At 50.2% G+C, this 27,510-nt stretch overlaps 2 protein-coding genes and 1 long non-coding RNA gene across 5 annotated transcripts in view; 2 read left to right on the forward strand and 1 right to left on the reverse strand.

The window, feature by feature from the left end:
* Hm13 (histocompatibility minor 13) overlaps nucleotides 1-22,391 on the forward strand; it is a 37,543-nt gene extending 15,152 nt beyond the window's left edge. The window contains exons 4-13 of one of the 3 annotated variants that reach the window (XR_219987.4): nucleotides 3,754-3,842; nucleotides 6,322-6,407; nucleotides 6,497-6,622; nucleotides 7,338-7,395; nucleotides 9,649-9,732; nucleotides 11,531-11,567; nucleotides 11,995-12,097; nucleotides 17,154-17,239; nucleotides 21,063-21,263; nucleotides 22,016-22,391. Coding sequence is in view for 2 of the 3 variants with exons in the window: in XM_040746495.1 (XP_040602429.1) it covers nucleotides 3,754-3,842; nucleotides 6,322-6,407; nucleotides 6,497-6,622; nucleotides 7,338-7,395; nucleotides 9,649-9,732; nucleotides 11,531-11,567; nucleotides 11,995-12,097; nucleotides 17,154-17,239; nucleotides 21,063-21,213 (820 nt within the window). In the remaining variant the exon portion in view is untranslated. The remainder of the gene's footprint in view (nucleotides 1-3,753; nucleotides 3,843-6,321; nucleotides 6,408-6,496; nucleotides 6,623-7,337; nucleotides 7,396-9,648; nucleotides 9,733-11,530; nucleotides 11,568-11,994; nucleotides 12,098-17,153; nucleotides 17,240-21,062; nucleotides 21,264-22,015) is intronic. The other 2 variants (XM_040746495.1, XM_005086056.4) reach the window with 2 other exon arrangements.
* LOC101833644 (malignant T-cell-amplified sequence 2) lies at nucleotides 4,933-5,633 on the forward strand. The gene has a single exon (XM_040746496.1). It carries the CDS (start codon nucleotides 4,952-4,954, stop codon nucleotides 5,495-5,497), a length of 546 nt encoding a protein of 181 aa, XP_040602430.1. The 5' UTR covers nucleotides 4,933-4,951; the 3' UTR covers nucleotides 5,498-5,633.
* LOC121140562 lies at nucleotides 6,553-14,097 on the reverse strand. The gene is made up of 3 exons (XR_005877479.1): nucleotides 13,852-14,097; nucleotides 8,565-8,705; nucleotides 6,553-6,748 (listed from the first exon to the last, which is right to left on the reverse strand). It is a non-coding gene; the product is annotated as an uncharacterized LOC121140562 (long non-coding RNA).
* Nucleotides 22,392-27,510: the final 5,119 nt, after the last annotated feature.

Consider the following 27,510-nt stretch of genomic DNA (forward strand, 5'->3'; position numbering starts at 1 on the left):
CTTACATTTTAAGTTAACCGTATTTCTTATTTACGTTTCTGCCACGTGGTGGTACCTTTATTAGCATGACACATTCATCTCCTGCTCCCTCTGCATCTGATCTAGGACACCTCTGACTCTGCCCTCCTTCATTCCATCATTCTGTTTGGCTTTCCTACCTAACTTTATCCTTTTCAGCTATTGGCCAGTCAGCTTGTTTATTAACCAGTCACAGTGACATATATCCATACAGTGTAAAGGAATATTCCATAGCACCTGGGAGTATAGTTTAGTGGGAGAGCATTTGTCTAGTAAGGGTAAAGCCCTATATTTGAACCTAGCACCACAGATGGGCAAAAAAAGTCAACAGTTATCCTCATGGGAAGCCAAGTGGTACCACACATCTTTAATCCAGCACTCAGGAGGCACGCAAATACCTGAGTTTCAGGGTCAGCCTGATCTACATAGTTCCACACCAACCAGGGCTACACTGGAAAGAAGGAAAGCAGGGCATGGTGGCGCACGCCTTTGATCCCAGCACTCAGGAGCCAGAGGCAGGTAGATCTCTGAGTTCCAGGACAGCCAAAGATACACAGAGAAACCATGTCTTGAAAACCCAATAAAAAGAAAAGGTACACAGGGGCTTAGTTTGATGGCTCATGCCTCTGATCCTAGTACTAGGAGCAGGAGTTCAAGGTCATCCTCAGCTACACAGCTACTTCAAGACCAGTTTGACTTATATGAAATAGTGTCTCAAAATAACAAATAAATGGTACGTGGTAAAATTTGTCAGCTAGAGACTGATTTTTGGTTTTGTTTTTTTGTTTTGTTTTTCATGTTGGGTGTTACACTTAGAGCATTGTATTTCCCTAGATAGTCTCTTCTACCCAGCTATAACCCATCCCTGAATTTTGGTTTTCCTCTTTCTTCTGGTGTTAGGAATTGAACCTGGGGCCTTCCATCTGCTAGTCAAGTGTTATAGCACTAAACCACCTCCCCAGCCATGAATCATTTTCTTAATAAAATTCAGAACAATAGTAATCTGCTCTGGCACTCATGTAAAGGGCCCAGGAACTTGGCAGACTGAGGCAGAAGAATCATGAGTTCAAGACCGGCCTGGGCTACAAAACCTGCCAGATGAATGAAGTCATAAGGTTGTCATTAGAAAGAACAAAACCCAACAAAAGCAATTTTATTACAAGGGGGGAGTATAATTTAATCTTTTTTCTTTTTTCTTTTTTTCTTTTTCTTTTTTTTTTTTTTAGTGTTGATCCAAAAATTAAACTGACTCTTATTCACTGGAGTTGTGTTTTCTCGAGTCTTTGGTTAAGAAAGCTGCAGTGTTCAGAGTTTCCACAAGCTGTTTATATCCATGAGTCATACCTTCCTCTGAATTTGAACCATAGGTCTGAAGGTATGAGACAAGGAAGTTGAGGTTCAAAAGTGTTATGTGTACCAGGATTCACAGCTAATAAAAGCAGAGGGATTTGACAGCTGTAATAGCCATATCCCCGGCCTTGCTGGCCTCAGCTGCAGTTCTCTGAATCCCTCCGCCTCTGCTGCCACCCCACTGCCTACCTCAAACCGCTCAGAAGAGACCTCAGCTCACAGTACTGGGGACAAGCAGGGGTCACATCCTGCCTTTTACCTAATACATCATCAAGACTTAACCCAGCCAGATTCCACACAGTCTGCCAAGGCACCTTGGCCTATTTTTATCACCTGGGCAGAATTCCTGCCCTACTCACGTGACCCACAGACAGCCATCCCAGTCTGCTACCTCAGGAGAGCAAGGGCACATCAACTGTTTCATTGACCCTCACCATCTACCCTCAAAAAGGACAAAGGCACCAGGATGTTTCTCAGCACGAAGCAATGAACTTTAGGTCTGTTTGAGCCATGGGGGTCATAAAAAACACTCTGCCTACAGTAAAAGTGCATTCAGAGTTGGCTAGCAAACTTCTACCACTGCCTGGCCTGGGAGGTGACAGGGAAGAGACAGGGCCCCACCCTCAGGTCAGACTCAACAGTTGCATCACATGTGTCATCCTTTGTGTTGTATTAAGACAGCAGGCCCCTTTTCTCAATGTTTGCCTGTAATCCCAACTTAGGGCTGGATGTGAACTCAGTCGTGTAAACACATGCAGAAGTCAGTCCAGACGTTTAACACTTGAAGTGGAAGCTGCAGTTGAACTTACAGGGTACCAAGCATTAGCTCAATCCTCTGATCCCGTCAGACTTGGTGGGTTATTCCTGTAACTCCAGCACTCAGGAGGCAGAAACAGGAGGATTGTTGCAAGTTTAAGGCCAGCTTGAGCTATAGAGTGATACCCTGTCTTTGAACAAACAATAATCCTCTGAGAAAGGTGTTGTAATGTCCAGATACAAAGAGTTGCAAGGAGCAGCTAAGTAACTTCCTCAGAGTCACACCTCTGAGAAGTGGCAGATGTAGGGCTTGAACCTAGGAAACGTGTCTCAAGTCTGGTATTCTGATTAAGATGCAGAACGTCAAGTTCCTTAGAGACTAGTCTGGGTGAGTGCGGCAGCTCCTCGAGCTGCTGTCTGCCTCCTCCTGTCTGCACTACACTGCACTGCGGCCTCACCCTCCCCAAGAGATTCTGCAAACTGAGCTTCCAGCCGCGGCCATCCGGGCTGCTTCTGCCTTCCGTCTCTTCAGAGCTCTTCCCTGAATGCCCACTCCAGATTCCAGCCCTGCACCTGCCGCCCCCTCCCTGCCTATTCATCATCAGTCACATCACAGCCTCAGGCTGCAGTGGGGAAACTGAGGCCCATAGATAGTTCTTAAATTCATATTCTCCAAGCCACCAGAGTTAAAAAAAAAAAAACAACTCTCTCATCCCTGCCTTATCCATTGTGACCTAAATGTTTCCAGGGTTGTCTTGCTTTACTTCTTAGTTGGGAAATCATTATGGGATGTCTTGTATGACCTTTTTCACAGTTCTTACACATCCCTACTACAGGCCAGCACTGAGCTGAGCATCTTTCCTGACTTATTTTCTCTTCACACACACCTCTTTGAGATAGTCCATATGCTTATCCTCACACACAGGTAAGGAGACCAAAGCCTGGGGAGGCTGCCACTAGTGTGGTCCCACAGGACTGTAGGAACTAGTAACCACTCCGCAATACTGCCATACCCATGACCAATAGGCCTTGGTGTGCTAATCTTGCTCTAAAGTAGTCTGGGAAAGAACATCTCTGTTCCCTGTGTGGCCAGGAGGTGGAGCATTCTGGGTAACAATTCTTTTAAAGCTAGGCTGGCCCTAAGCAACAAAGACCATATAGTAGGCTTGAAAATGGGAATAGTCCCACCCTGGGGACTATGGCTCATCTGGCTGGTGGATTTCAGCTACATTTGTGAAAGCCCAGTTCTTGGTCAAATTAGTAGAATGAATCTTAGTAAGGGTCTGGTATAGAAGGCACATGGGCCAGACTTCAGAATTCTGACTCTTCCCTCAAATGTTTCATACCAAATCTGCCTGTGTCCACTTTGCCAATAAGAAAAACAGGTCACTAAGAGTTTAGAAACCTCAGTTTGAATCTCAACTCAGACCCCAGCTCCCTGTGTGACCCTGGTCAAGTCATCCTCTAATGGACTCCAAATCTATAGAGTGGGAATAATAACATGTATGTACCAGGACACTTATAAAAGGTGCCTCGGGTAACAGCCATAAGTGGAAACCAGTTGGACTGTTAGGAGCTGTGCTTGCCCATGGGGGCTGTTTGCCGACCTGCTTTGTGTTTTCTTTCCAGCCCCTTCATGAATAAGTTTTTTCCAGCCAACTTCCCAAATCGCCAGTATCAGCTGCTCTTCACACAGGGCTCTGGGGAAAACAAGGAAGGTCAGTGGTACCCACTTCCCGTTCTCCCTTCTTTCTCTAGTATCGGGTTCTCAAAGAAACAAGTAATAAAAAGGAGAAACTCAAATCTAACAGCCCTGGTTCATATCCCAGCTTTGCCACTACCCAGACTTGGGAATCTGGGTGACTCCATTATTTCTGTGCACTGGGTGTTTTTGAAGGAAGTTTGTTTCATCGTCTGTAAAACAAAAATGATAATCTAGCCTCTTCCGTTAGGAAGTAAATTGTAAGTGGACAGCATTCAGCACGGTGCCTGGCTCATATATATGCACTCAGTAAAAGCTGTACCAGACAGCTAGCTCTTAGCATGTCTGTTTAGTGATTTTCTCCTAAGCTTTGAAAAGTAAAGTTATGCAGATGTGTTAGTTAGCGTATGGGTTCATATGTGGTGACAAGAGTAATGATGGCTTGGGACCAAATGGAAGATAATTCTCACACATAAGAAGCACATTCTGCCTTTTCCCCCAAAACGGTGATGTGATGGTTCGTCTCTGCATCAAGTACATCTGTGCCAAATAAATGATTATTGGATTTTTTTAAGGCTAACCCTGTTTTTTTTTTTAACGACCATAGAGCCTTCAGGGTTCCAAATCCCCATCAACGCCAAGTTACATAATGACCTCGTGGTCTAGGATGGCGACCACTGCGCAGCCGTAGCGATTACAGGAGAATCCTATTGGCTGGTAGCTCGGAGCTGGGCAATATTCCCGCTACAGGCAGCGTGGCTAGACTTGGCGCATGTCCAGTCCAAACCCCAAGCGGCTGTCCATCTGTATGTGTGGATACTCTGACGCATCTTCCGGTCCGAACCCCGCCCTTTCTGCCATCGGAAGTCGGGAGAAGAGCCGGAAGTCAGGAGAAGAGCCGTAGGGTGACCACGTGGGGGTCAGAGCAAACGTGGGGTCAGTGGAGTGGAAGTAATCGGATCTTACGCAGCCGTAAAGCGCCTTCTGTCGGACCACCTTCCGGTTAGCGACAAGGGCCGCTCAGACGCTGGTGCCATCCTTCCTGTAGACCGCGACTCAGGTTGGACCTTCGGCGATCCACGTTTCGCCTCAGCTCTTCCGTGTCGGCGCCCCTTCACCAAGATCATGTTCAAGAAATTTGATGAGAAGGAGAGTGTGTCCAACTGCATTCAGCTGAAAACTTCCGTTATTAAGGGTATTAAGAGCCAACTGACTGAACAGTTTCCAGGTATCGAGCCGTGGCTTAATCAAATCATGCCTAAGAAAGATCCAGTCAAAATAGTGCGATGCCATGAACACATGGAGATCCTTACAGTCAACGGAGAATTACTGTTTTTCAGGCAGAGAAAAGGACCTTTTTATCCAACGCTAAGATTACTTCACAAGTACCCGTTTATCTTGCCACACCAGCAGGTCGACAAAGGAGCCATCAAATTTGTGCTCAGTGGTGCAAATATCATGTGTCCAGGTTTAACGTCTCCTGGAGCGAAGCTCTACGCTGCTGCGGTAGATACCATCGTGGCGGTCATGGCCGAAGGGAAAGAGCATGCCCTGTGTGTCGGAGTCATGAAGATGGCTGCCGCAGACATTGAGAAAATCAACAAGGGGATCGGCATTGAAAATATCCATTACCTAAATGACGGGCTGTGGCACATGAAGACTTATAAGTGAGCCTTAGATGCAGTGCACTTGAGCTGAATATAAATGTTGTGTTGCATCTGTGTTTGTGTCTGTGTGTGGCATCATGAAGGCAATGCCTCTGTAGTCATGCTGAATAAATTCAACAGATACCTTTAAAAACTGAAAACGGGGTGTTATAACCATAGGAGAGAGCAGGAATTGGGGGACAAACAGCAATTTGCTGCACTTTGGAATCACAGAGGTGACCACACTCTGTTATTCAGAAATTCAAAAGCAGCCAGGGTAGGTCTGACATCAGGGTCTCTGCCAAGGTGCTCTTACTGAGCAGCCTCCAAGATTCCCTCCCGACTACTTTCTACATCTCTCTCTCCTTCTTCCTCTGATTAGGAAGGGTTATCAGCAATTCCTTGATTTCCTGAACTTTCAAACTTGGTAGGAGTGGCATTCATCAGGAACCCACTGTGGTCCGTTCCAGGCACTGTGCTGAGGGCATTATAAGAACAGCCTTATGTACCCTTCACAGCAGCTCCCTGAGAAAGGTGCTGTTGACTGTTTTACAGAGAGCGAAACAAACTCTTCAGAGGGCACTGCCTCCCCCAGGGTCACCCAGCTTCAGGTGGCAGAGCTTCTACCCAACACCCTGCATTGTACCTGGCCCCATGTTCCCCTCTAGGAAAGTGGGCATGGCTCCAGTGCCCTTCCCCAGCTAACCCCTGCCAGTCTGAGGCCGCTAAGGCCAGGCTCCCGGGCCTGCCTGACCATGCAGGCAGCCATGCCCTCCTCCATCCAGGGGCTGACAGGTTGGGGGGATGGCCTCACTCTGGGGAGTGGACTTACCTGGCCTCTCTGCCCAGAGATCATCAACTATGAGTTTGACACTAAGGACCTGGTGTGCCTGGGCCTAAGCAGCATCGTTGGTGTCTGGTACCTGCTGAGGAAGGTGAGTAGTCAGGGCCTGAGCAGAAGGGGAGGTTGGGGAGACGGTAAGATGGGCCACGGCCAGCTGGTCTCACTCCCGCCTTTCCCCAGCACTGGATTGCCAACAACCTGTTTGGCCTGGCCTTCTCCCTTAATGGGGTAGAGCTCCTGCACCTGAACAACGTGAGCACTGGCTGCATCCTGCTTGGCGGACTCTTCATCTATGACATCTTCTGGGTGAGTCAGGCAGGGACGTGCTGTCCAGCTCTCGGGGCCTCCTCCGCCTTCCAGCTTCTCTGCGTCTCTGTCCACATGGCAGTCTGATGGAGTTTGCACCCCAGAGCAGGTCTATTTCTTGTCTATCTGCAAATCCAAAGGAAAAGGATGGTATCTACCAAGAACCCGGCGTACCCAGTGCCTTCATATACCCTCAGATGGTCTTTACAGGGGTACTTCTAAATCCCGTGTCTCTAGAGCAAATGAGTTGAGACTCGGGGACATTTGGATAGGAGTGGTGGATGCTGGTAAATGGCCCAGCAAGGACAGACATTAGCTGTGCCCTGGCTGCGTCTTCGCTTTCTGAGGGGTCTGGGGTTTGCCTTCGTTTTCACTGTGCTAAGGGCTCTGGAATCTGCCTGACTGTAGTGCTCATTCCTTAGCTCTGGAAGACCTTTTGTCTTTGAATGAATGCTGCCTAGGGTCTTTGTCTCTTTAAGAGGGATAGAACCTGAAAAAGCAAGCTGCCTGGCGTGGGCCAGTTAGGGTCTTTCTCCGACCCCTTCAGATTTTCTTTTACCCAGAACCACATGAATGGCCTCCTCAACTCGATGTCAGGACTGCTCTGAGCTCTCCCTGTTCAACTATACACCCCAAACCACACCGCACCTAGAAGCCCAGGGACAGCCTTTCTTACCCACCCACCTCCCTTTAGACTCCTGTCTTCTCCTTCCAGGTATTCGGCACCAACGTCATGGTGACTGTGGCCAAGTCTTTTGAGGCACCAATCAAATGTAAGTGACCGCCTCCCACAATCAGGCATCCTCTCTACCCCAGCTGGCCCATCATCCCTGTTGGTGTCAGAACCTCTTTTTATTTCCTCTTCATTGACTCATCTGGCTGTGTTCTTGAGCTCAGTCATCGTCCCTGTCCCCATCCCCGTCTGTTCCCCCGTCCCCCTGCCTTTGGCAGCTTGGTCATGACATCATATGGCATGAAATGTATAAGAATGGGAATAAGCATAGAAAAGAGGTGTTTAACAGCCAATCATAGGACTTGCAGTGGTTTTACCAGAAGTAGAGACTTCACACTTACTGTATCACACTCACTGGGTTCCCCTTGTTGGCTGAGAACCAGGTGCTCTCTTGCCTGCTGACTCTGACCATACATTGGTTTTGTTTTTTAGAATAACCATTGTTTATACAAGTATTAGGAAACCCAGCTGTGGGCTTGGGGGTGTAGTAGCTCAGTGGTAGAATGCTTGTCTAGCATGTGTGAGCCCTGGGGTTCACCTCTAAAAGAAGGGAAAAGAAGATCCATAGCACAGGCATGGGGCACATTGCTGTTGCCCCAATACTTGAGGGGCAGGAGGATTGCAGCTTTTAGGTTACATAGCAAGACTGTCAAAAAAAAAAAAAAAAACCAGGCTGGAGAGATGGCTCAGAGGTTAAGAGTTCAATTCCCAAGCAACCACATGGTGGCTCACAGCCATCTACAATTGCCATCTACAATTCAATCTGGTGCCCTCTTCTGGCGAGTAGGCAGAACAGTGCTTATGTAATAAATAAATAAATCTTAAAAAAAAACAGGGTGGCTCAGCTGGCCTATTTCTTGCTGCCAATGCCAAACCTGACAACCTGAGTTCAATACCTGAGACTCACATGCTGGAAGGGGAGAACTAATTCCCACAAGTTGTCCTCTGACCTATACACAGACATTCACACATATACAAAAATAAATAAATGTAAATCTTTTGAAAATGAAAAATCCAAGCTGTTTGGTGGTAGCACACACCTTTAATCCCAGCACATGGGAGGCAGAGGCAGAGGCAGGTGGATCTCTGAGTTTGAGGCCAGCCTGCACTACTGATCAAGTTCCAGGACAGCCAGGGCTGCACAGAGAAACCCTGTCTCAAAAAAAAAAAAAAAAAAAAAAAACAAACCACAAAACAAGCGTCAAGTACCAATGTTGTTAAATAAGAAGAGCCTCTGGGTGTTTGTTGAGATGGATTTCAGGTAGCTGAAGCTGTCCTGAAACTCACTGTGGCTAACGGTGGCTTTGAACCTTTTGTGCTGTCACCTCCAGAGTGCAGGGGTCACTGGGCCTGTAAAACAAGGGGAATTTTTATCTCAAGCTACTGTAAGCCTGGGTAGAACAGCTCAAGGATGTTAATGCCCTTCAGTGGAATCACCAAAACCAAAGTTACTTCCCCTCCACCCCATCGCTCTCGGCGTGTTTGTTACCTGTTCCTTAACTCACCTCTCTGTAGGCCCCAGAGGGGAACGAGATTCTAGCATTGACTCCTCACCCAGACATGGCACAGTGGGGACTGATTTTTCTCTTTCCTCAGGAAGAGTGTTTTTGGTTTGACACCCCCCCCCCAAAAAAAACCAACAACCATGGGGAATCTCCTTTCATGGTTCATCGGCCAAGTCATATGTTATGGAGCTGCAGGCATAGCCAATAGTAAAGAGCTTTTCTACCATGCATGAGGACCTAGGTTCTTTGGCTGACCTTCATACCACCTGAGTGTTGATCCTGGTACTTGACGGGAATGAAAAATCAAGACCAGCCTGGGCTATATAGCTGGAGTGTCTCAAAACCAGTTAAAGCAAACAAGTACCCATCCCAAGGTAGATGGGAAAGCAGATTAACTTCGAGTCTCAGCCCTGGATGATCCCAAAACACTTGGAACCACAAGACTCCAGGACTGTACCAGACATGGTAGCTGGGCAGAGGGGGAGGTGACCTTGAGGATACTCGGTGACCTGTAGAATCATAACGGTGCTGACTTGTGGCAGCAAGCAGTTGGGAGTGAAGCTTCTTTCTCGTGGTTCTATGGCAACCCAGAAGGAGAAATGAAGATGAATGAAGCCTTTGGTTAGATGATCCTAGATCCCTACATGCTGTAAGAGCTGCCATTTCGTCCTGGGGACATCCTGTCATCTCCTGTATACTCAAAACACAAGTGTGTGTGAGTCATACTCGACGGGGCTGGAGTACTCAGGGCCCTCTGAGCTCCCTCTCACCCCTGCCTCTCCCTGCAGTGGTGTTCCCCCAGGATCTGCTGGAGAAGGGCCTTGAAGCGGACAACTTTGCCATGCTGGGACTTGGAGATATCGTCATTCCAGGTGATTGCTGGTGTTTTACTATGCGGTGGGTAGGTAGCCTTACCTGTTGGGAATGGGAACATCAGGTGAGGACTTGGCAGATTTCCCCTCAGTACATGTTTGTGGTTTTGGTGGCATAGGGCAGTTTCCCTTAATTTTGAACTTAAACCAAGAAAGAGGAACCTACATGCCATCAGCGTCAAGTAAACATGTTCAGAATGGCCTTGAACCTGTCTTCTAACCAACCTGGACTGCTCAGCCAGAAGGGGGAGCCCTGCTGATGGGAGAAAAAGCCTGCCTGGCCTTTCCCTCTCTTTAGGAGGGTGAAGAAGCTGCAAGTTTGCGTCATCGTCTGTCTGTGGCTCCTCTCCCTGTCTGCCTGTCAGGGGATTTGTCTAGCTCCTACTTCCAACCCTCTGGCAATGGGCAGAGACACACCATTGGTGATGGTGGTCAGGGACAGAGTTGATTGTGTTCTCTAGTTTGCTGTTCTTTAGCTTGATGCCTGGCTTGGTGGCCAGAATATTTTTAAAGAAAATATCAAATCCCACCCCCAAGACAAATGCCTATAGCAGTGGTTCTCAGCCTTCCTAATACTGCAATCCTAATACAGTTCCTCATGTGTGGTGACCCCCAGACATTATTTTCATTGCTACTTCATAACTAATTTTGCTAATGCTATGGATCAGTGTTTTCCAGAGGCCTTAGGCAACCCCTGTGAAAAGGTCTTTCAACACCAAAGGGATCGCAGCCCACAAGTTGAGAATTGTTGCCTTCCAGAGAACCAGTGTCTAGCTCCATCAGTCTCCTTGGTGCATGGTTCTGGGCTTTAGGAGCATACACATCCTCGCCATATCATATATGGCTCCAAATCTTCCAGCAGTCACCCAGCCCAGAAAGCATCCTGTTGAAACTTCCTCAGCTGCCAGGAGTTAGTACACTAGCAGAGCCCCACCCTGTTTTATTGGAGAGCTATTACAAGTGTCAGTCACCAGGGGGCGCTGAGCTCCAGACACTGTAGAAAAGGCAGCTTTTTCCATCCAATCTTCTCTCACAGTCCTCACTGGTATGACTCAGTTAACCTCTTTAAAATTAGCAGCGTAGGGTGGGAAGTGTAACTCTTGGTAGAGCCCTTGCCTACCATGCACAGTTGTGGGCCTGGGTTAAAGGATGTGGCGTGTGCAGCATACAGGGGCTGAACATGCTGGCTCTGTCTGAGACTTGGTGTTCTGGGGCATCTGAAGTGTGGGCCAGGTCCTAAGGGACAGAGTTAGCATCCCAGAGGTCTGCTTAGCCAACCCTCCACCTTCAACCAGGCAGCAGCCACAGGGGTGTCTAGATTGTTCTCCTGACCACAGCTTTTCCAGCATGCTGTGTTCCTTACTCAGAATACAGGCCCAAGCCTGCAGTGCCATGGTCTGTGCCGTGTCACCCTCCTGCACCCCTCAGAATGCCCTTCACTCTCCCTGGCCAGTGACACTTTGAAGAAACCCTCTTCGGGCTAGATCCCATCCCAGTCACCTTTTATGACACAAGAAGTCCATCTTTCAGTTAGAACAAGCCTAAATGTGGTTTCTGCTAGGGTCTGTTACAAGGGGAGTCGTTCTCCCTACTGTCTTGCCCTTGGCTGAGCTCTGAGAACTGTATCTTCACTTGATCCTACCCTGTGCCTGATCAATGGGAAACAGCTGGTGGCCTGTTGTGACATTGTGACACGGTGTGGTGCTGGAGGCAGGGGCTAGGCCAGCCTCCCTTGTCTCGCCATACTGCCCCCCCCCCCCCAGCCCTGGCCTTCTAACCGAGCCTTTTCCCCCCTCAGGGATCTTCATTGCCTTGCTGCTCCGTTTTGATATCAGGTAAGCAAGGGAGGGCATGGCCTGGCCCGGGGATCTCCCAGCATTCCCCAGTCTCCAGGAGCCCAGAGAAGGTATCTCCACCCACACATCCAGAGAAATTCTCATTTCACCTGCATTCTGAAGTTTTAAGTGGATTTTCACAGCCTACCCCCCCTTCCCAAGAGACACTGATGCTGGCTGAAAATCTTACAGGCAGTTCTAGGTTATACTTGTTGTTTACAAATGGGCTTATAGCTTTCCCATTTTGCAAAGGTATGAGCTGAGCATGGAAAAAGAAAGGTAACTTGCCTAAAGAGACTTAACTCAGGAAGTACAGTACATAGCCCTCCAGGCTCCCAGCTGAGAGCTCTCCCACACACACATGCAACTGCAGGGTTCCCCAGAAGGGTGTTACTGTTCTAACCCCTTCCTTCTGCCTTCCTTGAAGCTTGAAGAAGAACACCCACACCTACTTCTACACCAGCTTCGCTGCCTACGTCTTCGGCCTGGGCCTCACCATCTTCATCATGCACATCTTCAAGCATGCCCAGGTGAGCAGAACAGCCCTTGGTGTGTCCAGAGAGCATCCCTGACAGTAACAGACCTCGCAGAGCTGCTCTGTCACCTGCACAAGCAGCCCAGAGGTGGGCACCCTGCACTGCTAGCCAAACCATCTTGGTTTGTTTTTAACTTGTGGGAATGTGGCAGCTGCTGCTCCAGGCCAAAGGTTTGTTCAGTGCACCACTGTCTCCATTAGAAAAGCAGACAATTGCCAGAGTCCCATTAAGCCAGGTAGTGTGGCACATGGCCTTTCCAGCTGCAGGAGAAGAGGCCGGGGAAGAGAAGATGGCCTCCCAGGCAAGCTAGTGTGGTTAAACAAGAAGCAGGACTGAGAGTTAGGAGTTTAAGCCAAGTGACAGCTAGCTACACCCACCATAGGAAAGCCAAGGCTCTGCCGCCTCCTCCCTCAAAGGTGGGCTTCAGTTTCTAAGCCACCACAGTGAACTGTACCAGGATTTTTCTTTTGGGCCACCAACCAGCTCCCAAGTCATGACACAGAGACTTACTAGTTTTGAATGTTCAATCCAGCTTAGGCACATTTCTGGCTAGCCCTCTTTAAACCTGTTTCTCTCTCTCTCTCTCTCTCTCTCTCTCTCTCTCTCTCTCTCTCTCTCTCTCTCTCTCTCTCTCTCTCTCTCTCTCTTTTATTTTTATTTTTATTTTATGTACATTGGTATGAGGGTGTCGGATCCTCTGGAACTGGAGTTACAGACAGTTGTGAGCTGCCTGCCATGTGGGTACTGGGAGTTGAAAACGGGTCCTCCGGAAGGGCAGCCAGTGCCCTTAACCACTAAGCCATCTCTCCAGTCCCCAAACCTTTTGCCTTGGGGCTTTTTAACCTTTCTTTCTTCTATACATCTTTCACTGCTTCTGTCTGACTGGCTGGCGTCCACCTAACTTCCTGCTCTTGGCATGTCCCTAGTCCTCCTCTCCTTGTGAGCCTGGATTTCTCCACCTACTTATTCTCTCTGCCCACCAGCCCCGCCTATTCTTTCTCTGCCTAGCTATTGGCTTATTTAGTTCTTTATTAGACTAATCAGGTGCCTTAGGCCAGCAAGATAAAACAAATACAACACATCTTTACATAATTAAACACATCCTTACATTGTTAAACAAATGCAACCCACCTTCACACAGTTAAAGTAATATTCTGTAACAGTGAACGGCATGTGTAAGGCTCAGATCTCAAGGCCGGTAGGGACTGAGCAGGCAGGATTGCCTCCTGTCTTGTCTAAGGAACACAAAGCACATGCCCAGCCCTGTGCTCCTGAGAGCACATGAGGAAGCTGGAACTGAGGTGCCACCCAGCGAGTGAGTGGTACAGCTCGGATTTGGCCTGGGACGCTGCGGGAACAGTATGTGATGCAGAGGCCAAGGAAGCCCCAATGGGAATCTGGTAGAATCCTCTCTGGGACTCAGGCCAGGTCCCACAAATTACTCACATACTTAACATTTCCTCATTTCATTAATAAAGACAGAAAAGGGAGGCTTGGGAATGGGGCAAATCAATGTAAGTACTCAGAACTACACCTGGGAATTCCCGTCCCTGCACCGCACCCCCAAACTCCCTTTCCCCTCCCCCATTCCCAGGACAGCATTGCTCTTTGTGAGTTTAGTTATCCACAGCCCAAAAATATAGAAACTTCAGAAACTCCAGTTTTAGATGCCACGCATTCTGAATAGCAAGATTGACTCTTACTGCCCACACAAACCACTCCTTGATCCAGCATATTCCACTGCTCACCATTTAGAGGGGAAGTAAGCGTTCACTCACAGCATGCCATCCTGTACAGTTTTGAGGTGCTCTGCAGATGGGGGGACTACTGCATTGTTCCCCTTTCACTCCTCCCCTCCTCGATGCTCTGTCACGTGGGAGCTGCCTTGGAATTCATCCCAAGATCAGACTGTTGATCACTGTTCTGGTGCTAAACCTTCCAGAAAGATCCAAGGGTGTGGCTCCTAAGCAGAGAAACCCAGAGTGTTCACAGAGCCTGCTCATTTGTTCAGTTATGTTTGGCACAGCTTCTGATGTGCCTGTAGAGCATGACATGTGTTTGGTGAGAGGATTACAGAGTGCCAGATCCTGAACAAGCTTAGAGGCCTTTTCAAGGCCTGTGCCTTAGCTCCCAGCCCTATATTGGAGTAGACTGGAGTCATTCTCCTGGCAGCCACCAGGGGGCAGGCTTGCCTTCCCAACTGGAGGCAGAAGAGAGTCTTGCTTTCTCTGCAAGGTACTGTCCTCCCCATTGTGGGGAGGCTGCAGACCTAGAAAGGCAGACTCCCCAGGTAATCCAGCTAGCCAGCTGCGCCTGGGCCTATGCTACTCCTGGCCCTGATTCATCCAGATGGCCATCGCCCTGGAAGTCCCTGAAGAGAGGATCCAGTTCAAGGAAGAGCATGTTAAGTGAGGCTGCCTTCTCCAAGAATACAGGTAGTCCCCATGACAGCATTGCTCTAGGTAGACGTCCCCTGTGTGGCCTTTAGTGCACTTAGCCTTTTAAAAAACCTGCCCAGCCAGACCTGATGGAGGTGGAAAGCAGGAGGAACAGAAGTTCAAAACCTTCCTCAGCTACACAGCTATGCAGACAGCCTGGGTTGCGTGTATGAGACGCTGTCTCAAAGGAACGCACTGGGCTGGCGACACAGGAGGACCCTCGCTCCGCCCTCCGTCCTCAGATCCCCAGTTTGTTCGTCTGTTAACTTAGGATTAGTGTGTGGAAGAGGGTGGGCTTTGTACGTGTGGGAGTGGGTGCCTGCAGAAGCCAGCAAAGGGTGTCAGATCCCCTGGAACTGGAGCTAAAGCAGCTGATAGCCAACAGAACCGGACTTGGGTCTTCCACAAGAGCAGTTCTTCACCACTGAGCCATCCCACCACTGTCGCTGGAGTTTTCTGTCCGCCAGGTCCTGCTGTCACTCCACCCTCCACAAATTAAATTTTAACATTAAGTCTGAGCTTCCATTCCTGCTTCTCCTCACATTATGTTCTTACGTTTTGGTTGGTTGGGTTTGGTTGGCGGTTGTTTGAGGCAGGGTCTCACTGAATATCCCTGGCTGGCCTGGAACTCACTGTAGTCAGGGTAGCCTATAATTCATAGAGGTCACCTGCCTCTGCCTCCCAAATGCTGCGATTACAGGTGTGTGTCACCACACCCCGCCTGGTTTTGGCTGTATGTTTGGTCGGTGGTTGGTTTCTGTTTGTTTGTTTTGAGGCAAGTTCTCCTTGTGTAGCTTGGTTAGCCTCAAACTCCCAGTAGTTTCCTTGCCTTCGTCTCTATAGTGCTAGAATTACAAGTGCGCACCACAATGCCCAACTTTCTTTCTACTCCAGGGCATTTTATTCTTTTTCTAGCTGCCCCATTTGCCCCACACGGGGCAGTGCTAGGAATGAAATGCCAGCATTGCATAAGTGTTCAGTGAGCACGCTACCACTGATTTAGACCCCTGTCCATTTCATAGTCTTGTGACCAGGAAGCTGCTGTTGTTGTTGTGTTTTGTTTCGAAACTGGGTTTCTCTGTGTAACAGCTCTGGCTATTCTGGAATTCACTCTGTAGACCAGGCTGGCCTCGAACTCATAGAGTCTGTCTGCCTCTGCCTCCCGAGTGCTGAGATTAAAGGTGTGTGCCAGCACTACCTGGAGACCTGAAAGCTTTTAAACCATTCTCAGGGATCTTGTTTCCCTTGAGCTGGCATAGGGCTTAGGACTTAGAGTACCTCTGACTGCTTCTCACAACTTGGGGCAAGGACCTAAAAACCCACAGCAAGAACCCAATACCAGTGAAAGAATGAATACCCAGCTCCCCAAGGCCCATCTCAGCTTGGCCTCACACACCTTCTTGTGACCTTGGGCAAGTCAGTCTCCTGCTGAGCCTCAGGAGCATCATCTGTAGAACTTCAGTCTGGATACTATCACTAGATTCTAGGGAAATCTATATAAAGTAATACGGCTTACCACCCACCCAGACCAGTACCACGAAATGGTCTCCATGCTGGAGAAAGATCCTGTTGTTCTTGGGTCCCAGGCTGGTTTTCTACTGAGAATGGTGTCTTCATCCCATTCATCCCCAAGACCTGTCTTAGCGAACATGGCAAAGAAGCCAACAATAAACCTTGTCTCGTCCGTGTCCCATCCCCCCCCCCCCGCCCCCAGTTTTCTGGAATGCAAGGCATACAGACTGAACAGGGCAGCAGGCACTTGCTCTGTCCAAGCCCACAACAAGCAGGGGATAGGTACTCCATTCTGTCTAGGATGATCACTCCACACTGCCAGGGTGCCACATAAGTGGAGGCTTCTCCACAGAGCTGAGGACTGAGGAGGAGGAACTGGGCAGAGGGAGGAAGAACGTAGGCAGCTAAAACCTGCACGTGCCAAGTACTGGGGCCATGGCCAAAGTAAGGTAGGCAGGGTGAGGTTGGAGGAGATGATGACAAGAGGCGCATCTTGTGGGGCCACTAGGCCACTAGCAGCATTGGTGGCTTTAGAGTATCCAACAGCGGTGTGATGGTCACCTTCCAGAGGAAATGAGCAAGAATGACCTCAGGGCCTAGTCTGTGGGGCTTCTGTCCTCAGCTTCACTCTTAGAACTGAGACCTAGACTGTCCCCTCCCTCTAGAACATTAGCCCGTCTCTGACCAAAGGAGGGTGGTCACAGCCGTGGAGGCGAGCCGGAACCACCAGGAAAAGCCTCAAGCACTGGGGGCAGCCTTCCTTTTCTGGCAGCCCAGCTTGCTCAGGAGACCTAGCACAGACTTGGGAATGGGGAAGTGAAGGGCAGAGCACGTGACGACAAGAGCCGGTGATGAGGAATCACAGTAATGCCGGCTGCAGCTAACGATCATGCTCTCATTACAGCGTCTCCTGAGCATTGCTGGGCCGCAGCCTGGGCTGCTGACGGATTCAGACATTGCCAGGCAGGTTCCTGAGGAGCCTTGGAGCCCTGCGCTGTTCCTCACAGTGCATGCTTTCTGTCTCAGGGTCTGAGGTATCCTTCCGTCGAGTCGAGGAGTGGGTTGGGTGCCTTGCCTCACGAGCCTTTGTCTCCTCCTAGCCGGCTCTCCTGTACCTGGTCCCTGCCTGCGTCGGCTTTCCTGTCCTGGTGGCACTGGTCAAGGGCGAAGTGGCGGAGATGTTCAGGTAAGGTGGGGTGGAGCCGACATGCAGACGGGCCCTAGCACACCTGCCTAGCCTGCCAGACCATATTAGCATCGTCTCCAAGGGAGTGTCCCCACTACCTGTTCTGCAGTGACTAGCTGCCTGTGGTCACCAGTGGGACCTTCCCTAGGAGCGGGGGAGGTCTGGGCTAGGGCAGCCCATACCATTGTGTCTTAAAGGAATGACCGTCCACTATCCGTGGCCTTGGATCACAAGCTAGCTCTGCCTAGGTGACTTGTCCTGTCTTTTCCCCAAGCATCAGTTTGCATGTAATAGGACAAGGATATACCCTCACAAGAAGCCGTGTGTCCATCCCTATCCAGATGCCTCTATAGCCATAACCTACAGCTTGTTTTCTGATCCACAGTCTCCTTCCACCACCACCACCACCACCACCACCACCACCCCACCCCCCCCCCCCCCCCGTGGCTGCTCTCAAATCTGCCACACCTTGTACATAGCCCCACCCCTACCTCAGGGCCTGCATGACCCCAAGCAGGTGTCTACTACCAGGCACCATCAACCCTGCCTGTCAGAGACCTAGAAATAGCTGCCAGCTACTATTAAAGCTGCCCACTCAGGGGCCTTCACCCAACTCCACCTGCTTGGCCTTAAGTTGTCCCCCAAGTTCCTGCCAGGGCCTCCTGTGCACCTGGATACCTCAGGGCAACAGGTGACTCACCCCTTCCCCATGCTTGCCCTGCCTGGAATCCCCAGCTCCTGGCCTGCTGGTTGGAAGCCTGCCCGCTTCTGACGTGGCGGCTGACCCTTGAGGTCAGCACTTAGCATCCCTCCTCTGCACATCGATGCTTGGAGAGACTTCTGATGCTCTGAGCACCCAGCTAGAACAGAAGGTGCCTCCTTTCCCACACTGGGGCCCTGTTTCCCTAAATGCTCTTCTGCATAAGCCCCACCCTACCCAGAAGGTCCTTGGAAAAAACAGCAAGAGAGCAAGTAATCTTTCTCTCCTCCGTCCTCTACTCTGGTCTCAACCTGGTCTTCTGCTTTTTTCTCTTTCACTGCCATTCCTTTTGAAAAATTCATTCACTGAGTCATTCTTGAATGGATTGCACATTTACATGGTTTTAAATTCCATTGCTGGGACTAGAGAGATGACTCAGCAATTAATACCTGCTACTCCCAGAGGACTCTAGTTCAGTTCCCAACACCCACATTGGGCAGCTGACAACCATCCCTCCAGGGGGACCTGAAGCCTCCATGGTCACCTACACTCAGTCCATGTATTCACATGCATGTGCGCACACACACACACACAACTCCCATAAATTGTCCTCTGACCTCACAAGCACCATGTTATATACGAATAATGCATTTGTCTCAGTCACTGTTCTGTTGCTGTGAAGAGACACCATGACAACTCTTATGGAAGCTTAACTGAGGGCTTGTTTGCAGTGTCTTCGTGGCGTGTATGATGTTAGAGCAGGAGCTAAGAACTACATCCCAGTCTGTAGGCTCAGAGTGCCACTGGGTCAGCATGGACTTTTGAAAGCTCAGAGCCCACCCCCAGTGACACACTTCCTCCACCAAGGCCACACCTCCTAATCCTTTTCAAATAGTGCTACTCCCTGATAACAGCATTCAAATATATGAGCCTGTGGGGGCCATTCCTACTCAAACCATCACAGTATTGTTTAAAACAGACTAGGGAGAGAGCTTGGTTGGTAAAGTGCCTGCTGTGTAAGAATTAAGACCAAGCCGGGCGTTGGTGGCGCACGCCTTTAATCCCAGCACTCGGGAGGCAGAGGCAGGTGGATCTCTGTGAGTTCGAGGCCAGCCTGGTCTACAAAGTGAGTTCCAGGACAGCCTCCAAAGCCACAGAGAAACCCAGTCTCGAAAAACCAAAAAAAAAAAAAAAAAAAAAAAGAATTAAGACCAATGTTTGGATACTCAGCACCCAGCTGGGTATTTAAAAAAATGATTTTTTAAAATATTCACAGCTGAGCATGTGCCTTATGGTGCTACATGTTTTAATCCATGTGCTTGGGAGACTGAGGCAGAGTATCATTGATTTCAAGACCAGCCTGTACTATGTATGTAGCAAACACCAGGCCAGCAACCTGGCAGAATAAAACCTTGTTTCAGCCAGGCGCACCCCCCTGTGGTCCCAGCTGCCCGGGAGGCTGAAAAGGAGGATCGCTTGAGTCCAGAAGTTCTGGGCTGTGGTGCGCTATGCCATTTGGATATCCACACTAAGTACAGCATCGTCATGGTGACCTAAGGAGGGTGAACCAGCCCAGGTTGGAAGCAAAGCAAATTAAAATCTTGTTTTAAAAATAAAACCCAAAACTGGGCATTGGTAGCGTACCCAGCACTTGGGAGGCAGAGGCAGGTGCATCTCTGTGAGTTCAAGGCCAGCCTGGTCTACAGAGTGCCAGGACAGGTTCCAAAGCAATTCAGAGAAACCCTGCCTGGGGTGGGGGGGAGCCTGGCATGGTGGTGCACACCCTTGATCCTAGCATTCAGAGGACAGAGGCAGGCACATCTCTATGAGTTCCAGCCCTGCCTAGGCAGCATAGTAAGATCCTTTCTTTAAATGAATAAATAAAAATGTAACAGAGAGCTGAGGGGATGACTCAGCAGGTAAGAGTGCTTGTTGCCCTCAGAGAGAATGTGGCTCTGGTTCCCAGTACCCATGTGGTGGCTCACACCCATCTGTAAACTCCAGTTCCAAAGATCTGACATGTTCTTCTGCAGGCACCAGGTGTACATTTGGTGCACATGCATAAATGCAGGCAAAACACACACATCCAAAAAATGTAAATAAATTGTTTTTAATGGTTAAGATGGCTCGAGAGGTAGCATTGTTTCCTGCCAAGCCTAAGGACCTGAGTTTGATCCCCTGGATCCACATGGTAGGGACATATCAACTCCCAGAAGTTGTCCTCTGACCTTCCCACAAGCACCATGGCACACGCAAATGGTGGTGGTTGTTTTTTAAACAAACTAGGGAGATGGATCAGGTATTAAAGTGCCTGCTCCACAAACATGAAGAGCTGTGTTTAAATACCCAGCTGGGTAGAGTGGAACACATCTGTGACCCTAGCTTTGGGTGGGGACAGACATACAGATCCTGGAGCTCACTGGACAGCCAATCTTGCCAATAGGTGAGCTGTGGGTTCAATAAGAGACCCTGTCTCAAAACCTAAGGAGTAGAATCATAGAGGAAAAACATCAGCCTGGCTTCCGCACTCACATTCATGCACACACACACACACACACACACGCGCACACACACACACACACACACACACACCCAGAGAAAGAGAGGAGAGAGAGAGGAGAGAACACAGCTGGGAGAAGGGAGGATATCCTCCTATCCTGGCCTGCTGGAGGCCAGTTCTTACAGACCTTCAAAGACATCTGTGCGCTGACAGGTATCATTCTCCAACATCATCTCTGCACTTTGGTGCCTTTCCTGTATGTGGTGTTTAGAGAGCTAAGGTGCAAGCCCAGGACCTCACTTAGGCTAAGCACATGCCCTCCTGCTGAGCTCCACTTGCTGCATTAGTGTGTTGCAGAACAGCATATGTTAGAGACACTAGTTTGACAGCATGCTCAACCCAGCACACCACACCCTTCTTCATGCTTGTCTGCATAGTGCACTTTACAATGGTTCATCTTCCCCCAAACAGAGGAAGGCTGCTTTCCACACAGTAAAGTGGAAGTGCAAACCAGGTAACCAAGACAACAGTGCTCTGTGCTCCTTGGGAAGGATGTCTGTCCTTCCCTCACCTTCCCCTCTCTGTCTACTTGCTCTGTCTTCTCTGTCTGTCTCTTTACACAGCTACGAGTCCTCAGCCATAATCCTGCCTCATACGCCGAGGCTCACTCACTTCCCCACAGTCTCGGGCTCCCCTGCCAGCCTGGCCGACTCCATGCAGCAGAAGCTAGCTGGCCCTCGTCGCCGGCGCCCGCAGAATCCCAGCACCATGTAATGCCCAGCAGGTGCCTACCTGCCCGCTCCCCCCACTGTCCTGGGCCTAAGGTAGGGCAGATGCTCCAGCCCTGGTGGAAAGTTAGGGAGTGTCACTAGGACTAATAGCAGGAAGGCAGCTCTTCACAGGCACCAGCCCTTGCTGCCCAGCCTCGAGGCAGGCAGGTAGCCCAGAACCTTGGGGTGCTCACCCACAATGGGAAATCACATGAAATGAGATTGTAATGGACACTGACTGCTTGCTTGTGTGTTTGACCCTGAACATGCAACCTTCTCTTTGTGTTCCTTCATTCATCAAGCAAGCACCTGCTGCCCACCTAACCCAGCCAGGAAATATGCATTGTGCTTGAATGGGCACAGTTGCTCAGTAAGCAGAGCCCCTGACAAGAGCCAGAGTGACCATCCTGATGAGTAACACTGTGCTAGTTGCCAGAACGATCCCCACCAGGGCTGATCTCTTAACTTTGCCATGTGCCCCAGGAGACTGTTAGTCTCCCAGAGTCTCGTCTGCACTACTCTCTTCTGCTCTCCAGCAGAAGGTTCAAGAAGTTTAATGTCGATCCACACAACTCCAGACCCAGCCTTTCCCATTTGCTGCTGCCCTTGCAGCCGTCTGGTAGCGTAGGGCACAGAGAAAGCCAAGCAGGGTGCCCATGAGGACACAGAGGGCTGGGGTCAGGCACTGGCAGAGGTAAGGCTTGAGATGCAAGGACCCTTGTCATTCCCTGAGGTTGCAAAGAGAGGGGGCAACAAAGACTGTGTCCTCAGCCTCCTCCAAGTGTGTTCCTTTGTTTTCTGGTCAGTTATGAGGAGTCAAACCCTAAAGATCCAGCAACTGGGACTGAATCCAAGGAGGAGACAACAGAGGCCTCAGCATCGAAGAGACTAGAGAAGAAGGAGAAATGAGGCGTGCCACCTGACCCTTGAGGGCCAGATGAGACAGACAGGCGGGGGATGGCCTGTAGGTGACAAAGACAGAGGTGACTCCAGGATGGGGAACCGGCTTCTGCTGCCTGTTGCCCTCTCCCCTTTCTCTGGCTTCCTCTGTTGCTCCTCATCCCCTGCAGGCAAAGGAAACCCTCTGCTTCTTTCCCCAGGAGCCAGGTGGGAACCGAATGTGGTTTTTAGATTTTTGTATTGTGGACTGACTTTGCTCACATTAAAAACTCATCCCATGGCTGGCAGGCCACTATGCTCCTCCTGGAGGGTTCTCAGCAACTTCACCTAGTGTCTTGTGCGAAGCTCACTAGGTCTCTGCAAGCCCCTTCTTTGGTGCCCACTCCATTGCCGGGCCAGAAGAGGGTACCTATGAGCCTTCTCCCCCAGCCATCAGTTTTCCTCGACGTGCTCTTCCAAACACTTGGGGCCAGAGAAGGTGGTGATCGAATGCTTGCTTTGTTCCACTGGCCTTGGTATGAGAAGATGAAGAGAGTATTGGGGGCAGCCTGACTCAACAAGGGACCCTGTAACTGTAGACAGACAGCTCTCCCTGAACTTGCTGTCCATCTGGCTTTTTAGATCAAAGCTCCAGCTATTCCATTCTGCCCATTCCTGAGCTTCCCAACATAAAGTGTAGATCTTCAGAGAGCCTTGGTTGGGAAGCCGGTAGTCCCAGTGACTAGAAGATGCCATCCAGGGTCAGGAGGTAGAATTCTAAAGCCAGTTTCACCTCACCTCTGACCTTCAGGAGAGTCCAGAGGACAAGGGGAGAGGCAGCTCTGTCTACCTGCCCAGGTGGGAAAACAGACCAGAGAATGGCCATGACCTGAGAGCCTGACTTTTGTTTCCCAACACATGACCTTCCCCATACAGGGTTCAGTTTTAATGGCTAAAAATAATAGGTTGGAAGTGGCCAGAGAATAAACATGGCCTGAGCCTGGAAGTGAGAATACGGGGGTTAAGTCTTCCCTGAATTCAGATGTGGACCAATGCGTGTTATACGGATTGCTACTTTGCACTTACAGTCCTAAGCTATTATTGTTAGCCTCACTGTACAGATGAGGAAATAGGGCGGCTCACCCTAAGACATGGATGTGACCTCAAGCCGTTGACCCCCGCTCAACATACTAAAAACACTATGCTGTTCTTCAGACCTTCTAGAACCAAGTCACTGAGGCTGGTATGCTGGGCCCCTCTGAGTCAGCCACCCAACTTCTCTGGGTCTAAATTCTATGGGGAGAAAAACCTCAAAGGCTCCTCTAGCCAGGGGGTCTTCTCGGATCTCTGCAGGCTATGCTGCCTTCACGGGAAGGCCGTGTGGTCCTGGAACAAAGTCCCTCTGAGGGTGGCAGATGGGGCAGGCAGCCCAGGCATACAGTGTGGTTGGCTTCCACAGCCCACAGCCCACAAAGGCCTCATTGAGTCGCTGCCGACCCCCAGCAGAGGCTGAGGTGGCAGTGGCGCCAGGCGCCTGCCACCTAATGACCGTTCTGGCCCGGCCAGATGTTCCACAGACCTTGCAGCACCGATCAGGGCCAGCCTGGCCAGCCAGCCACAGAGGCCACTCCAGTTCCAATTAACCAGCTTCAGCTGAGCAAACAGCGCGCAGCGGGGCCCAGCCTGGGCGGTAGGCCCGGCCAGCAGAGCCTCTGAGTCTAGACTCCAGATGTGAACCGCCACCGCCTGAACCCCTTGGAAAAATGGCACCAGGCCGGGCACGCATTGGTCCTGCACACTGGGAGGCAGGCAGAGCCTCCAGTGGGCTTGGTGCCAAGCTCACCCTGGGGTGGGGGTGGATTCTTGGGAAGATACTTTAATACCGATTTCCCCTGGTTTGTGGTGTCCTCTGTGTACCTTGGCTTCTCCTGGTTGCAGCAGGAGGAGGCTGTAAGGGTTAAGATCCTCCCTACAAGAGACCCCAATGCTCCGTGCTTACCAGGTAAGCATGTGGCCAGCATTGTGCTGGTAGTATTCTAGAAATACTTGATTATATCCCTGTGTGGTGTATTCTTGTCATACCAGTACTTGTAGAGGCAGCAAGGTGAAAAAAGCCTGGCCTACATAGCAAGTTCCAGCCATACATGGGAGACCCTATGAAAAAAAAGAGAAAATTGTGATTGATCGTGCTGGTGCACCACTAATCCCAGCACTTGGAGACTGAGGCTGGATGATCATCAGTTCAAGGTCTCCCTTCCCCCCCTCGTGACTACAGAGAGTTCACGGCCTCTTTATGAGAAGGGGGAAGCTTAATTGTAATCCTATATGGCACCTGCTATCATTTTTTACAGATGGGGAAACTGAGGCAGTGAGCCCATTAGTAGGCGCCTGGGGGTGTTTGAACCCTGTGTCCGGCTTCGAAGCTCATGTTCGCCCACTGCACTAGACCCCTGATTTTTTCTCCCTTGGGGGACAGATAGGGGTATGGGGACAGGGAGAGCATGACAACGTGAAAGGCTTCCCAAGACTGGCTTCCAAGATGGGATGGCAGTGTACTGATATCTGGCCCCTATCCTTAGCTAAAGGGTGAGAGCTTCCTTCCAGGACAAGCCCCCCTTATGGGAAGTCCAGAGCCCTGCGGTTTCCATGAAGCGTTGTCAGACACTAGCTAAGACACTGAGGATAGTCAGACCCGAGTCTTGGTGGGCAAAGCAAGGGCCTATGCCATCCAGCTGCCGTTGGAAAATTAAGTAACACTACCACCAACCGGGGGGAGGGGGACAGGCTGGCTGGGGGCTCAGCGGCAGCATACGCCTCCTTCCTGTGCTCCCACTTTGGACACCCCGCGTGACTGCCGGCGTGACTGCCGGCCACGGGAGGAGCAGCATCCTGCGGGGTGTGCCAGGAAAGGCCGCGAGCGGGAAGGAAAGCGCCAGCCACCTCTCCCGCCCCCGCCAAGGCCACACCTGGACTCCGCAGGCGGTAGGGCCCGGCCAGCACCTGGCTCCAGCGAGTCTGGGCCGCCTCCCTACGCACTGCGGGGGACGCCAGCTGGGCTGGTCGCCCGCGCAGCTTTGTGGCCGGAAGCCGTTCGCCTGGGGGCGTGGCCCGTGTGGGCCCACCCAGGTGGGCGGGGTCAACTGGCCCAAGGACAAGCTTCGGAATTTAGTCTGGCTTTATCCTTCTCTACTTTTTGTTTTCTTTCATCTCAGTCACAGGCCACTAAATCTGTGTCCCTGCATATGCAATGAGAACACTGTCACTGAACTATATCTTCAACCTAGGAAATGAGGGAACAATGGCACCCCCCCCCCAACATCTGGCCTAGTGCAGGCTCATGCAGGCACTGTTCGGTAAATGAATGGATGCAAAGGTCTAGAAGCCTGCCTAATACTTCCTTCAGATGAGACAGCACCCTTTGCTTGATCACGGAGAGCTGCAGTTTCTTCTTCCAGGGTGGCTGAGGATTAAGCAGTCCTTGGAAATAAGACACCCAGTAAAAGATACTGCGGAAGAGTCTCCATGAGGTGTAAGAACAGTATTAAGTGAAAGCCTAGTGTGGTGACACACTCCTGTAATCCTAGAATTGGGGGGGTGGGGGAGGGTGGGCAGAAGGATTGGGGGTTTGAAACAGCTTCACTGCAGAGAGTTTGAGGTGAGTTCAGACATAAGACCCCGTTATCTCAAAACAAATACTAGATAAACCTTTGCACAAAGCCAGACCAAGGAACTTAGAAGGCAATGGGGAACCAAGGAAGGACTCTTGAGCTGGGAAGTGTCATCATCCTTAACGGGCATTAAAATAAACAAGGCCATAGGGCCAGGGCAGAGACTATAGGATGGATAGAAAGGAGAGCAGGGAACTCAAGGCATTGAGTGGACCCAAGGTCATCCAGATGTCCCTTAGCATTTCCTGGAAGTTTTCTCACGGCCTCATTCATGTGAATAATCAAGTTCTTACAGCTCACCACCAAAAAACAGAGGACCAGAAGCTGGTAGAAGGAAACAGGTTTGTTCAAACGCAGCCTTAGGACTGGGTGTGGTGGGACATGCCTGTAATCCCAATACAAGGTTCAGCCAGGCAAGAACTCAAGGTCAGGCAAGACAGCTCGCCTGTATCCAAGCCTGATGACCTGGGGTTCCATGTGGTGGAAGAAAAGAACCAACTCCTGGTAATTGTTCCCTGGCTTTTACACATGTGCTGGAGTATGCACTCATCCCTACACACAAAAATATAAATAACTAAAATGCATCAGCTAAACACTAGCCTCAGCTATGAGAAACTATCTCAAAAGAGACAGGTCTCGCAAGATGACCCCGAACAGAAAGCACTTGCTGCCAAGCCTGACAACCCAAGTTTATCCTCAACCCACGTGGTAGAAGGAGAGAGCTGCTTCCTGCAGGCTGCCTCCACCTTGGAATGCACACATACATATACTAAAATAATGTAATTGAGTTTTATTTAAAAAATAGAGCCAGGTGATGGTGGCATGCACCTTTAATGCCAGCACTTGGGAGGCAGAGGCAGGCAGATCTCTAAGTTCAAGACCAGCCTGGTCTACAAGAGCTAGTTCTAGGACAGCCTCCAAAGCTACACAGAGAAACCATCTTGAAAAGAAAATCCCAGAAGACGGAGGAAGAAAGGATGGGGCAAAGAAAAGAGCCAACCTTGCAGAAGGTGGATGAGGAAACTCTCCACCCTGAATGTCTCATAAGGAAACTTGAGGTCACAGAAACCTCTGGGGCAAACTACAGGGAATTCATACTCTGGGCAAGGCCTTCCTCAGCCAGGGCTGAACTTTGTTCTCCAGCTAGTTACCCAGAGCTGAGGAATGTCTTCTCTTTAGCCCAGTTTGAGAGCCTAGGGAGCAGGGGACAGTTAGTTTCAAAACAACTCCTCATACTCTCATCTTCTCCCTTGAAAAGTCCTAAGACAGAGGCTGGGCACTGCAGCTCAGTGGAACAGCCTGGCATGCAAGGCCAAGATTTGATCCTCCACACTGCAAAAGAAAAAAGTTCCAGGCCTCAAGATCTCTGGGGCCTGGTTGGGTCCCAGAAAGAAGCATATCCCAGCAGGGTTGATATGAAGGTATATGGAGTAGTGCAGAGGTTCAGAAACCTTTAGAAGAATGAGCTGCATTTCTTACCCACCCACCACAGGATGTTCTAGGAGCAAAGGGCCTGGGAAACTTTTTCCTTGTGTGCAGCAGTATCTCCTGCAACATACATGTTTGGGTGTGCACAAGACACACGTCTTGCCATGATGAAACACCACAACCAAAAGCAACTTGGAGAGGGATTTATTTGGCTTATGCATCTTGGGTCACAGTCCACACTGAAGGAAGCCAAGGCAGGATTCAAACTGGGCTGGGCTGAAACCTGGAGGCAGGAGCTGATGCACAGGCCATGGAGGGCGCTGTTT

The sequence above is a fragment of the Mesocricetus auratus genome, unplaced genomic scaffold, assembly GCF_017639785.1.
Source record: "Mesocricetus auratus isolate SY011 unplaced genomic scaffold, BCM_Maur_2.0 Super-Scaffold_100004, whole genome shotgun sequence".
Taxonomy (NCBI): Eukaryota; Metazoa; Chordata; class Mammalia; order Rodentia; family Cricetidae; genus Mesocricetus; species Mesocricetus auratus.